This window comes from Chiloscyllium plagiosum, unplaced genomic scaffold, assembly GCF_037043375.1.
Source record: "Chiloscyllium plagiosum isolate Xiang-an unplaced genomic scaffold, Cpla_swu_hap1 HiC_scaffold_12, whole genome shotgun sequence".
In the NCBI taxonomy this organism is placed as follows: domain Eukaryota; kingdom Metazoa; phylum Chordata; class Chondrichthyes; order Orectolobiformes; family Hemiscylliidae; genus Chiloscyllium; species Chiloscyllium plagiosum.
This window is the reverse complement of record NW_028270150.1, coordinates 65451142-65462991: the sequence shown is the minus strand read 5'-3', so window position 1 is coordinate 65462991 and position 11850 is coordinate 65451142. Positions and strand designations below refer to the sequence as shown.

At 41.6% G+C, this 11850-nt stretch overlaps 1 protein-coding gene across 3 annotated transcripts in view; it reads right to left on the bottom strand.

The window, feature by feature from the left end:
* Positions 1–404: 404 nt before the first annotated feature.
* LOC122555550 (organic solute transporter subunit alpha-like) overlaps positions 405–11850 on the bottom strand; it is a 49840-nt gene continuing 38394 nt past the window's right edge. For all 3 annotated transcript variants that reach the window (XM_087992398.1, XM_087992399.1, XM_087992400.1), the window contains exons 6-8: positions 9982–10128; positions 1807–1912; positions 405–1329 (exon numbers count right to left, since the gene is read on the bottom strand). In XM_087992398.1, coding sequence (XP_087848524.1) covers positions 1151–1329; positions 1807–1912; positions 9982–10128 — 432 coding nt within the window. In that variant the 3' untranslated portion in view covers positions 405–1150. The remainder of the gene's footprint in view (positions 1330–1806; positions 1913–9981; positions 10129–11850) is intronic.

Here is an 11850-nt window from a genome sequence, read left to right as displayed (position 1 = left end):
TAAGGTGGGTGGACCACGTGGTGGATCCCTATCTCCCATTTGATTCAAACAAGTTAGTGGAAGAATGTAATATCCATCTCCAGAGGAACTAGTGATTTAGAAATTCCACAAAGAGAACCTCAGGAAAAAAAAAGTGTTTCTGAAACAAAAATATCATGAATCTTGTGCTTTTTGAGGAAAAAATTTACAATGTGACAAATATTTTCTTAACTTCTGGAATGTTTTAAATTTGGGCTCCTACAATTAGCTACCAAAGTTGAGACATTTTGAACATATTGAATTGTATAAATTGTATATTTCACCTTCAGGTGATACTCAGTAAAGATAAACAATGATCTCAATTCATTTTCCAAAGCTAGCAAGGTGTATAAGAGTCAAATAGCATCCTCAGTCTTGGCCCATGCATTTACCTTTGAAGTGGGAGACTCTCTCAAGAAGTGGTGCAGTGAAGAAATTTCATTCACAAGAAATGCTGATCAGGAAAACACAGGTCCTTGGCCCAGATTGTCCATCCACTTGAATTAATAAACTGAAAATCCAGGATACAAGCTCCTAATTTCCTGTCCAATGCAATTCAGAAACACTGCATCTTGCTGGGAGCACCTGATCAGGGAATCAGCCTTAATCCATCTGCAAATACCATGCGAGTTAACTGTCGAGGAATTAACACGTTAATTTTCATTGCTTTGAAGACCATGTCCAATCCATTTTGGGAATCATCTGGCGTGTTCTAACCTCCCAAATCCATATATGATAACAGCAGCAAAGGAACACAATTATTAAAGGAAGCTTGCCATCACCCCGATAACACATCCTTTCCCCAATCTCTACTAAATCTATAAAATTCCCACAAATACTACTGATATGGCCATGGTTCAGATCGCTGGGCCATTTCAATTCCCTCCACCCCTATTCAAAATGCTCACTGGTATCACCACACAGCAGCAAGAATGGCTCTACAAAGTCACTTGTGGAGACAAAAAACACCTCAGTTGTTCCTGCAAGTGTTAATATCACTGAGAATCAAACCAAATACATTGGAGCTATTGCATTGAGAGGGTAGTGTTTGGAAAAGGGCTAAACAAGTAGTGAGAAACGATTGATGATGTAACATGAATCCTTGTCATGAGGAAGGTGTTTTATTGCTGTTTTACACATTTGAGCTTTCACCTTCTGTTATGGTATCACTAACATCGTTTCGACCATTTTGTGGTTTTACTGCAGGCCGCGTTTCATCTGTTTCTTGTCCATTGTATTTCCTCCTGTAGTAGATTTGTGATAATAAAGTGATAAGAAACATTTCCATGATGAGAAGTTGCTGATTCATGTCTGGAAAAGATTGAACTGCAATTAGCTAATTGAATAATTAAGTGGCCAATAGATTACTCACAGTAGAGGTTACCTAAATCTTTTGTGTAAAAGTACAAAAACAATTCGAGCAGTTTTGTGAGGCTGTGCTATTAGTATTCAGTATAGCTAGCAGCAAACACAGATTTGACAATAGGCCACAGTGTTCTAGCCTCTTTCTGATCTGACATTAACGCTATTGAGACCTTGCATCTGTAGCAAAACATTTGTTTCCAAGAAACTGTTTTACGTATTGACTTTCCAGCATATTCTGTCTGTTTGTAAAGCACATGCTTTCATTCCAACCATCCTTAACTTCTACCACTTAGGAACATATGAATCATTAGGATCAATAAGAATAATTTAAATTAGTACTGATAAGTAGTGAAAAATTTTCATGCATTCTCCTCAAGTAGAAATTGTAGTTTTAAAATAAAATTGTATTTACAAATAACATACATGCTCCTCTGGCTGCAGGTGAAAACGGAGGTGCACAGGCTATGCTACCTGCTGATGCTGTTATATTGATAATTAAAGCTTGCAGTTGATTAAGAATGAATGAAATCTGTAGAAAGAAAAAAAACAGAAAATTAAAAATCACAGAGTATAACATAAACCATGTTAAGCAAACAAAAAACAGAAATTGCTGGAAAATCTCAGCAGACCTGGCAGCATCTGTAGAGGAAAATCAGAATTAATGTTTTGGGTCCAGTGAACCTTCTTCAGAATCTTTTTCAGTTCTGGGCAGTACAGTGGCTCAGCGGTTAGATTAGGTTACTTACAGTGTGGAAACAGCTCCTTCGGCCCAACAAGTCCACACCGACCTGTCGAAGCACAACCCACCCGCACCCATTCCCCTACATTTACCCCTTCGCCTAAACTACAGGCAATTTAGCTTGTAGCCAATTCACCTAATCTGCACATTTTTGGATTGTGGGAGGAAACTGGAGCACCCGCAGACACGGGGAGAATGTGCAAACTCCACACAGGCAGTTACCTGAGGCGGGAATTGAACCCGGGTCTCTGGCGCTGTGAGGCAGCAGTGCTAATCACTGTGCCGCCCACACAGTGGCAGGGATGCAGATTCAATTCCACCCTCAAGCAACTGTGAAGAGTTTGCATATTCTCTCTGTGTCTGTGTGGGATTCCTCCACGACACCCCCCACCCCATTCCAAAGACGTGCAGGGTAGGTGGAGTGGATTGGCTATGGGAAATGCAGGTATAAGGTAGGGGGTGGGCCTGAGTAGGATGCGTTTCAGAGGGTCAGTGCAGAGTTGATGGGCTGAATGGCCAGCTTCCAGACTATAGGGATTCTAGATGCTGCCAAACCTGCTGAGATTTTCCAGCAATTTCTGTTTTTGCTTCAGGTTTCCAGCCCTTTTGGTTTTTTGCCCATGTTAAGCAAACCTGTACGACAGAAATTGAAATTTGTTAATTAATTACTAAAACTGGCTCAGAGAAAAACATGGTGCTTGTCAAAACTTTAGGAGCTAGTTTATTCTCCAGGGAACATTCTTGTCAATTCTCTTGTCAATACAGACAGGGAAAATTGGGACCACCCAAAATCGAATCATGCAATCAGATGGTCTTGTGATCAAATTGAGAATTATGTATTTAATATTTTCCCTCAACATGCTTCAAATGGGAGACAAACATTTGGTGAGTCAAATAGATATGAATTGTTAAGCTGCTTTATTTCATATCCAACACATGAACATAAAGAATGACAACACAGAAACATCCCATTTCACTCAATCCTAATTCTTTTCTTACATAATAAACCATGATGAAATCATGAGTGGCATGGATAAGGTTAAAAAAAGGGTCTTTTCCCCAGCCCTATACGGTATATTTTGTGTTACTTTTCTTAATCGATTACTTTGAAATGCAGGAAATGACCCCTTGTCTTTCAGTATCCAGGCCTGGGCTGTGGCCTTACACTACGCATTTGCTTGGTTTTAAATTTGCTGTCTGTGTCATAGAGTCATAGAGATGTGCAGCACGGAAACAGGCCCTTTGGTCCAAATTGTCCGTGCTGACCAGATATCCTAAATAAATCTAGTCCTATTTGCCAGTATTTGGCCCATATCAGTCTAAACTATTCCTATTCATATACGCGTCAAGATGTCTTTGAAATGTTGTAATGGTACCAACCTCCACCACTTCCTCTGGCAGCTCATTCCATACACACACCATTCTCTGCATGAAGAAGTTGTCCCTTATGTCCCTTTAAAATTTTTCCCCTCTCACCATAAACCTATGTCCCCATGGACTCCCCCATCCTGGAGAAAAGACCCTATCCATGCTCTTCATGATTCTATAAATTTCGAACAGGTCACCCCTCAGCCTCTAGCACTCAGGGGAAATAAACCCAGCCTATTCAGCCTCTTCCTGTAGCTCAAACTGTCAAACCCTGGCAACATCCTTGTAAATCTTTTGTGAACACTTTTGAGTTTCATAACATCCATCCAATCACAGGGAGACCAGAATTACATGCAGCATTGCAATAGTGGCCTAACCAATGTCCTGTCCAGCTGCAACATGTCCTGCCAACTCCAATTGTCAATGCACTGACCAGTAAAGACAAGTAAGCCAAATGCCTTCTTCGTTATCATGTCTATCTGTGACTCCATTTTCAAGGAACTATGAACTTGCATTCCAAGGTCTCTTTGTTCAGCAACACTCCCCGGGACTTTATCATTAGTGTATAAGTCCCGCCCTGATTTGCCCTTGCAAAATGCAACACCTCACATGTATCTAAATTAAACTCCATATGCTGCTCCTCGGCCCATGGGCCCATCTGATCAAGATTCCATTGTACTCTGAGGTAACCTTGTTCGCTGTCCACCACACTTCCAATTTTGGTGTCATTTGTAAACTCACTAATCATACGTCCTATGTTCGCATCCAAATCATTTATATAAATGACGAAAAGCAGTGGACCTTGCACTGATCTGTGTGGCACACTACTGATCACTGGCCTCCAGTCTAAAATGCAACCCTTCACCACAAACCTCTGCCTTCTACCCTTGAGCCAGTTCTGTATTCAAACAGCTAGCTCTCCCTCTATTCCATGAGATCTAACTTTACTAGCCAGTCTACCATGAGGAAGCTTGTTATAGATAACGTCTACTGCTCTGTCCTCATCGATATTATTTGTTCCTTCTTCAAAAAACTCAATCAAGTTAGTGAGGTATAATTTCCCACACACACAATACCATGTTGAGTATTCCTAACCAGTCATTGCCTTTCCAAATTCAAGTAAACCCTCTCCCTCAGGATCCCCTCCAACAACTTACCCCCCACCGATGTCGGGTTCTCCAGTCTACAGTTCCCTGGCTTCTCCTTACCACCTTTCGTAATTAATGGCACCATGTTAGCCAGCATCCATTCTCCCAGCACCTCACCTGTGACTATCGCTGATACAAATATCAGCGAGGGGCCCACTAATCACTTGCCTAGATATCCATAGAGTTCGAGGTCCTGTTGAGGTTGAGGTCCTGGGGATTTATCCACCTTTATGCATTTTAAGACATCCAGCGCCTCCTGCCCTGTGTTATGGACATTTTTCAAGATGTCACTATCTATTTCATCACATTCTATATATCCCATATCTTTCTCCATGGTAAACACTCATGCAAAATATTTGTTTAGTACCCCTCCCATCTCCTGCGGCTCTACACATAGATGGCCTTGCTGATTTTTAAGGGGCTCTAATCTCTCCCTAGTTACCCTTTTGTCCTTCATGAATTTATAGAATATCCTTAAACATATTTGCTAAAGCTCTCTCATGTCCCTTTTTTGCCTTCCTGACATCCCTCTTAAGTATACTCCCACTACTCCCTTTATACTCTAAGGAATCACTCGATTTCTGCTGCCTGTACCTGAAATATGGTTGAAACATGGTTCCTTTTTATTCTTGACCATAACCTCAATTTTTCTAGTCAGCCAGCCTTGCCCTTCACTCTAACAGGAACATACTCTCTCTCGACTCTCGTTATCTCATTTTTGAAGGTTTCCCATTTTCCAGCCATCCCTTTACCAGTGTTCATCCGCCCCCCCAATCAAATTCAGAAAGTTCTTGCTAATACTGTCAAAATTGGCCTTCCTCCAATTTAGAAGTTTAACTTTTAGATCCAGTCTATTCTTTTTCATCACTGTTTTAAAACTAATAGAATTATGGTCACTGGCCCCAAAATGCTCCTCCACTGACATCTCAGTCACCTGCCCTGCCTTAATTTCCAAGAGTAGGTCAACTTTTCATCTTCTCTAGTAGATATGTCCACATACTATATTAGAAAATTCTTGTAAACACATAACAAATTTCTGTCCATCCAAGCCCTTAACACTATGGCAGTCCGAGTCTATGTTTGGAAAATTAAAATCTCTACCATAACCATCCTATTATTCTTACAGATAACTGAGATCTCCGTATAAATTTGTTTCTCAGTTTCCCACTGACTATTAAGGCGATCATCCACCCAAATAACTTCCCCGGATATATTCCCAGAATATTGTCCCTAAGTAGAGCCATAATGTTATCCCTAATCAAAATTTCCACTCTCCCTCCTCTCTTGCCCCCTTTCGATTTTACCTATAGCATCTATACTCTGGAACATTAAGCTGCAGCCCTGTCCATCCCTGAGCCACATCTCTGTAATTGCTATGATATTCCAGTCCCATGTTCCCAACCATCCCCTGAGTTCATCTGCCTTACTTGTTCGGCCTCTTGCATTAAAATAAATGCTGTTTAATTTATCAGCCCTATCTCATTCTCTACAATGTTCCTACCAGCCCTGTCTGATTGAATTATTCTTTTTCCCACATGTACCTGTCTCAGATTGATCATTTTCTTCACTATCTCCCTGGGTCCATTCACCACCTCCCCCACTAGTTTAAGTCCACCCGAGCAGCTCTAACAAATCTCCCCAATAGTATATTAGCTTTCTTCCAATTCAGGTGCAATCCATCCTTCTTATACAGGTTACTTCATACCTAAAAGACATTCCAATTATCCAAAAATGTGAATCCTTCTCTCTTGCACTAGCTCCTCAGCCATGCATTCATCTGCTCTATCCTCCTATTCCTACCCTCACCAGCTCGTGGCACTAGGAGTAATCCAGATATTATTACCCTCAAGGGTGGCCACTGTTGGAGTATTGCATGCAATTCTGGTCTCCTTCCTATTGGAAAGATGTTGTGAAACTTGAAAAGGTACAGAAAAGATTTGCAAGGATGTTGCCAGGGTTGGAGGATTTGAGCTATAGGGAGAGGCTAAAAAGGCTGGGGCTGTTTTCCCTGGAGCGTCGGAAGTTGAGGGGTGACCTTGTAGAGGTTTACAAAATTATGAGGGGCATGGATAGGATAAATAGACAAATTCTTTTCCCTGAGGTCGAGGAGTCCAGAACTAGAGGGCATAGGTTTAGGGTGAGAGGGGAAAGATATAAAAGACACCTAAGGGGCAACTTTTTCATACAGAGGGTGGTACGTGTATGGAATGAGCTGCCAGAGGATGTGGTGGAGGCTGGTACAATTGTAATGTTTAAGAGGCATGTGAATGGGTATATGAATGGGAAGGGTTTGGAGGGATATGGGCCAGGTGCTGGCAGGTGGGACTAGATTGGGTTGGGATATCTGGTCGGCATGGACGGGTTGAACTGAAGAGTCTGTTTCCATGACGCTATGACCTACTTTTAAATTGCTGCCTAACTTTCTCTACATTCTCTTCATGTGATCCTTTAGAAGCTGATTTGTTCACTTTGTTTTCTGTGGCTGCAGCCAGAGAGAGGATGAGCATGCCAACTCTTACTGGATGGAATCCTGGAAAGTTTGATAGTGTAAGCGAGTTTTGAGAAGATTTGTAGCTCAGGTTGAGGTTTTGGATGTAGGTTTGCTCGCTGAGCTTGGAGGTTCATTTCCAGACATTTCGTTACCTTACTAGGTAACATCTTCAGTGGGCCTCATGCAAAGCAATGCTGAAAATTCCTGCTTTCTATTTATATGTTTGGGTTTCTTTGGGCTGATTGTGTCATTTCCTGTGGTGATGTTATTTCCTGTGGTGAAGTCACTTCCTATTCCTTTTCTCAGGGGGTGGTAGATGGGGTCTAACTTGATGTGTTTGTTGATAGAGTTCCAGTTGGAATGCCATGCTTCTAGGGATTCTCGTGTGTGTCCTTGTTTGGCTTGTACTAGGATGGATGTGTTGTCCCAGTCGAAGTGGTGTCCTTCCTCATCCAAATGTGAGGTTACACGTGAGAGAGGGTCATGTCTTTTTGTGGCTAGTCGGTGTTCATGTATCCTGGTGGCTAGTTTTCTGCCTGTTTGTCAAATGTATTGTTTGTTACAGTCATTGCATGGTATTTTGTAAATGATGTTAGTTTTGCTCATTGTCTGTATAGGGTCTTTCAAGTTCATTAGCTGCTGTTTTCGTGTGTTGGTAGGTTTGTGGGCTACCATGATGCCAAGGGGTCTGAGTAGTCTGGCAGTCATTTCTGATATGTCTTTGATGTAGGGGAGAGTGGCTAGGGTTCCTGGATGTGTTTTGTCTGCTTGTTTGGGTTTGTTGCTGAGAAATCGGCAGACTGTGTTCATTGGGTACCCATTCTTTTTGAATACACTGCATAGTATTTTGATCATGTAACATTTGAACCATGAGAACATATGCTTCTTAAGATCTTTGACTCCATATATAAGGGTGTCTTTGAAAATCCAGAAGGCTTTGTTTATTTTGGATGTCCATTTCCTTTGGTAGGACTTAATTATTTCCAATTACTCCATGGATTTTTACTGATAAAATGTCACAATACAGTCAGTTAAAAGAAATTTAAGATCATTTTTGAATAGCTTAAATAAATGAATAGAATAAGTAAAGAAATCAAGAATCACATTAATGACCACGTGAATAAATTCAAGTATTTGTTTTAGGTGTTCTACTTTCTATAACTGGTGGATTTCCAAGACATCTGCTGCCCTTCTTTCTTTCTAAGTGGTCAAGGTCACAGGTTTTAAAGATGCTGTCAAAGGAGCCAGTGTGTTACTGCAGTACATCATCTTGAAGGTTGTACAGATTGTGCACCAGTGGTGAAGGGAGCAAATGTTGAAGACAGTGGATAGGAGGCCAATCAAGCAGCTGCCTCAGTGATGTTGGACCTGAACCCACCCAGGCAAGTGGAGAGTATTGTATAATATTCCTGATTGTAGATGTGATCAGGCATTGGGGTGGCAGGGGATGGTCTACTTGCTGTAGAATTCCTAGCCTCTGACCTGCTCTTATACGTATAGGATGTTGATAGTTACATCTACAGCAATGATAGCGTCACTCTATGTCAAGGGATGATGGTTAGATGGTGACAGAGTAGGACACTTCAGCCATAACTTGTCCACTCCATCTATTTCTTTTCTTGTTTTTTTTTGCTTTAGTGGTCACTTAGCAGCCTGGCATGATGATCTCTTGGCAGCCCAGTATCCCAAGATGGCTGTCTCCCAGCATGACATGGACATCTCCATGTCTGGGGTAGCCATCTCTCGGAGGCCTGGTGTGGAAGGTCTCCCAGCCCAGCATGGCCTCACTGTAGCCTTCCAGCTTCCAGATGATTCCAGAGTGATCTCCCAGCCTCATCGTAAAGCCCTGCACAGGCTGGAGTGGACTTAAGACTAGGTATCAGTATGGGCTGGGTTGAAAGGACTGTTATTCTGAACATTTTATTTCTTTTTCTTCAAATTTATTCTTATGATCTGCAATGCTGGTCTATTTATTTATTTTCTATTTTTTTCCCTAAGAATTTGTCCTTAAGAATCTATACCTTGGTACTCTTGTAGCAAAGATGGTGTCATAAATGGTGATTTGTAAACTTTTCACTGTACTTATTTGAGTAAGAGACGTTAAAGTTAATTTTAACTTCTCTTGTTGGAGATGGTCATTGCATGACATAAATGTTACTTGCTGTAGTGATTGGAAGGAGGGCCAAGTGGATATCATTGATTATACGATCCCTGATTGGGTTAACCTGGGCCAGTCAGGAAGCCTTGGTTGACAGGGAGAAACAGGAGATTCAGAAGATCTCCTCAGTCTAAGACTTTGAGCAGGATGGTCAGAGCCTATGTACTGTGCACATATAACTAAAGGGTCACTTGGTAATGGTATACCGACCTCTGTGCAGTTATTTCACTTGCCATTTATTAGATATTGTCCAGGTCTTGCTGCATATAGGCAAGAACTGCATCAATATCTGAGGAGATGTGAACGATCCTGAACATTGTGCACCTATCAGTGAACATCTCCACTACTAACAGTATGATATAGAGAAGATTATTGATGCAGCTGGAGATGGTGGGCTTGCAAGGCCTTGCAATGCAGTGGTAATGCCCCTAGCTCTAGATGAGAATGTTTGTGTCCAAGTCCCAGGGTGTGATGGTTACAGAGGCATGTCAGAACATATCCAAAAAATAAGTTGATAAAATGATTATTGATTTATGCAAGTGTATTAAAAAGTTAATATTCTATAATTCTGCTTATTTTCTACAATAATGCATTCTTTATTATATCCCTTCAAACTAATTTAGTCCCTAACATTTCTTCCCATTCAAATGAAAAGCAAACATTAAGTAGCAGCAAAATGCAGAATTCAATCTACCTTAAAAAGGAGGAACTTGGGCATAATCTTCTGATTTTTAAGTTCACCTTTGACTTTGTAAAATACAATTGAAAGTGACCACAGTGCAAACACTGTGGACACACCAAGGGAAATATTAATCCATAAGGCAGGTCCACTAGGAGAAAACTGCAAAATAAGAAATCATATACTTGTTACATTCAGTGAAAATACATGCAACCATTCTCAGCTCTATCCTACAAATTATTTGTTTCACGTTTGTTGCATTTAATTACACACACTAGTTAAGCAACTGCCTGACATTGTCTATAAGCTATGATTCTGTGAGTATGACTATGTCCCTGACACCACCATAACTAATCCCTAAACATTACCTGCCCCACCAGCAGGACACAGCCAGCAGAGTTGATGGCAGAGTGACATACAATCGGGACTTAGTTGTCCTGGAAGCCCTCAACATTGACTCTGGACCCCATCAGGTCTCACGGCTTCAAGTTAAATGTGTGCAAAAAAACCTCCTGCTGATTATTACATCCAATCCTTCCTTGGCTGATGAATCAGTACTCCTCCAACATGAACAACATTTGGAGGAAGCACTGAGGGTGGCACTGGTGCAAAATGCACTCTCGGTGGTGAATTTCAATGTCCACAAACAAGAGTGATTCAGTAGCAGCACGACTGATCAAGCTGGTTGGATCCTAAAGGACATAGCTGCAGGATTGGGTCTGCAGCAGGTGGTGAGCGAACCAACTAGAGGAAAAAAAACATACTTCACCTCATCCTTACCACCCTGCCAGCTGCAGAAGCATTTGTCTATCTTAGTATCAGTAAGTCCTGTGGAGTTTTGCTTTCATATTAAGAATGCCCTCAATCGTGTTATGTGGCACTATCATCATGCTAATCTGAATAGATGTAGGAACTCAAGACCTAGGAGCCATTAACAGCAGCATTGTACTTCAACACGATTTGCAACCTTGTGGCCAGCATATTCCCATTCAACCATTACCATGAAGGCTGGGGATCAGCCCTGGTTCAATGGAGAGTGCAGGAGGGCATGCCAAGAGCAACATCAGGCATTCCTGAAGATGGACAATTAAACAACTGATTGGACGAGGATGCTCCACAAATATCCTCATCCTCTCAATGATAGAAGAGCCCAGCACATCATTGCAAAAGATAAGGCTAAAGCAGCCACCGAAATCTACAGCCAGAATGATCCATATTGGCCTCCTCCAGTGGTCCCCAGCATTAGAGATCCTGTTTCAACCAATTTAATTCACCCTATGTGATATCAAGAAGCAGCTGAAGGCACTGGATACTGAGGCTATAGCCTGACAACAATCTAGTGAAAATACTGAGGACTTGTGCTCCAGAACTTGCTATTCCCCTAGCCAAGCTCTCCAGTATGGCTACAACATTAACATCTACTCAACAATGTGACAAATTATGCATGTTATGTCCTATACACAAAAAGCAGGACAAATCCAACCCAGCCAATTACCGCCCCATTCAGTCTACTCTTGATCATCAGTAAAGTGATGGAAGGGGTCATCAACAGTGTTATCAGGTAGTACCTATTCTGCAATAACCTGCTCAGTGACATCCAGTTTAGGTTCCGCCAGGGCTACTCAGCTCTTGACCTTGTTACTGCCTTGGTTCAAACATGGACAAAAATACTGAATTCCAGAGGGGAGGAGAGAGTGACAGCCCTTGACATAAAGGCTGCATTCAATGGAGTGTTCATTGATACTACTGTAGCAAAACTGGAATCATCGTATATCGGGGGCAAACTCTCCGTTGGTTGGTGTCATACCTGACACATAGGAAGATGGCTGTGGTTATTGGAGATCAGTCATCTCAGCTCCAGGACATCTCTGCAGGAGTTCCTCA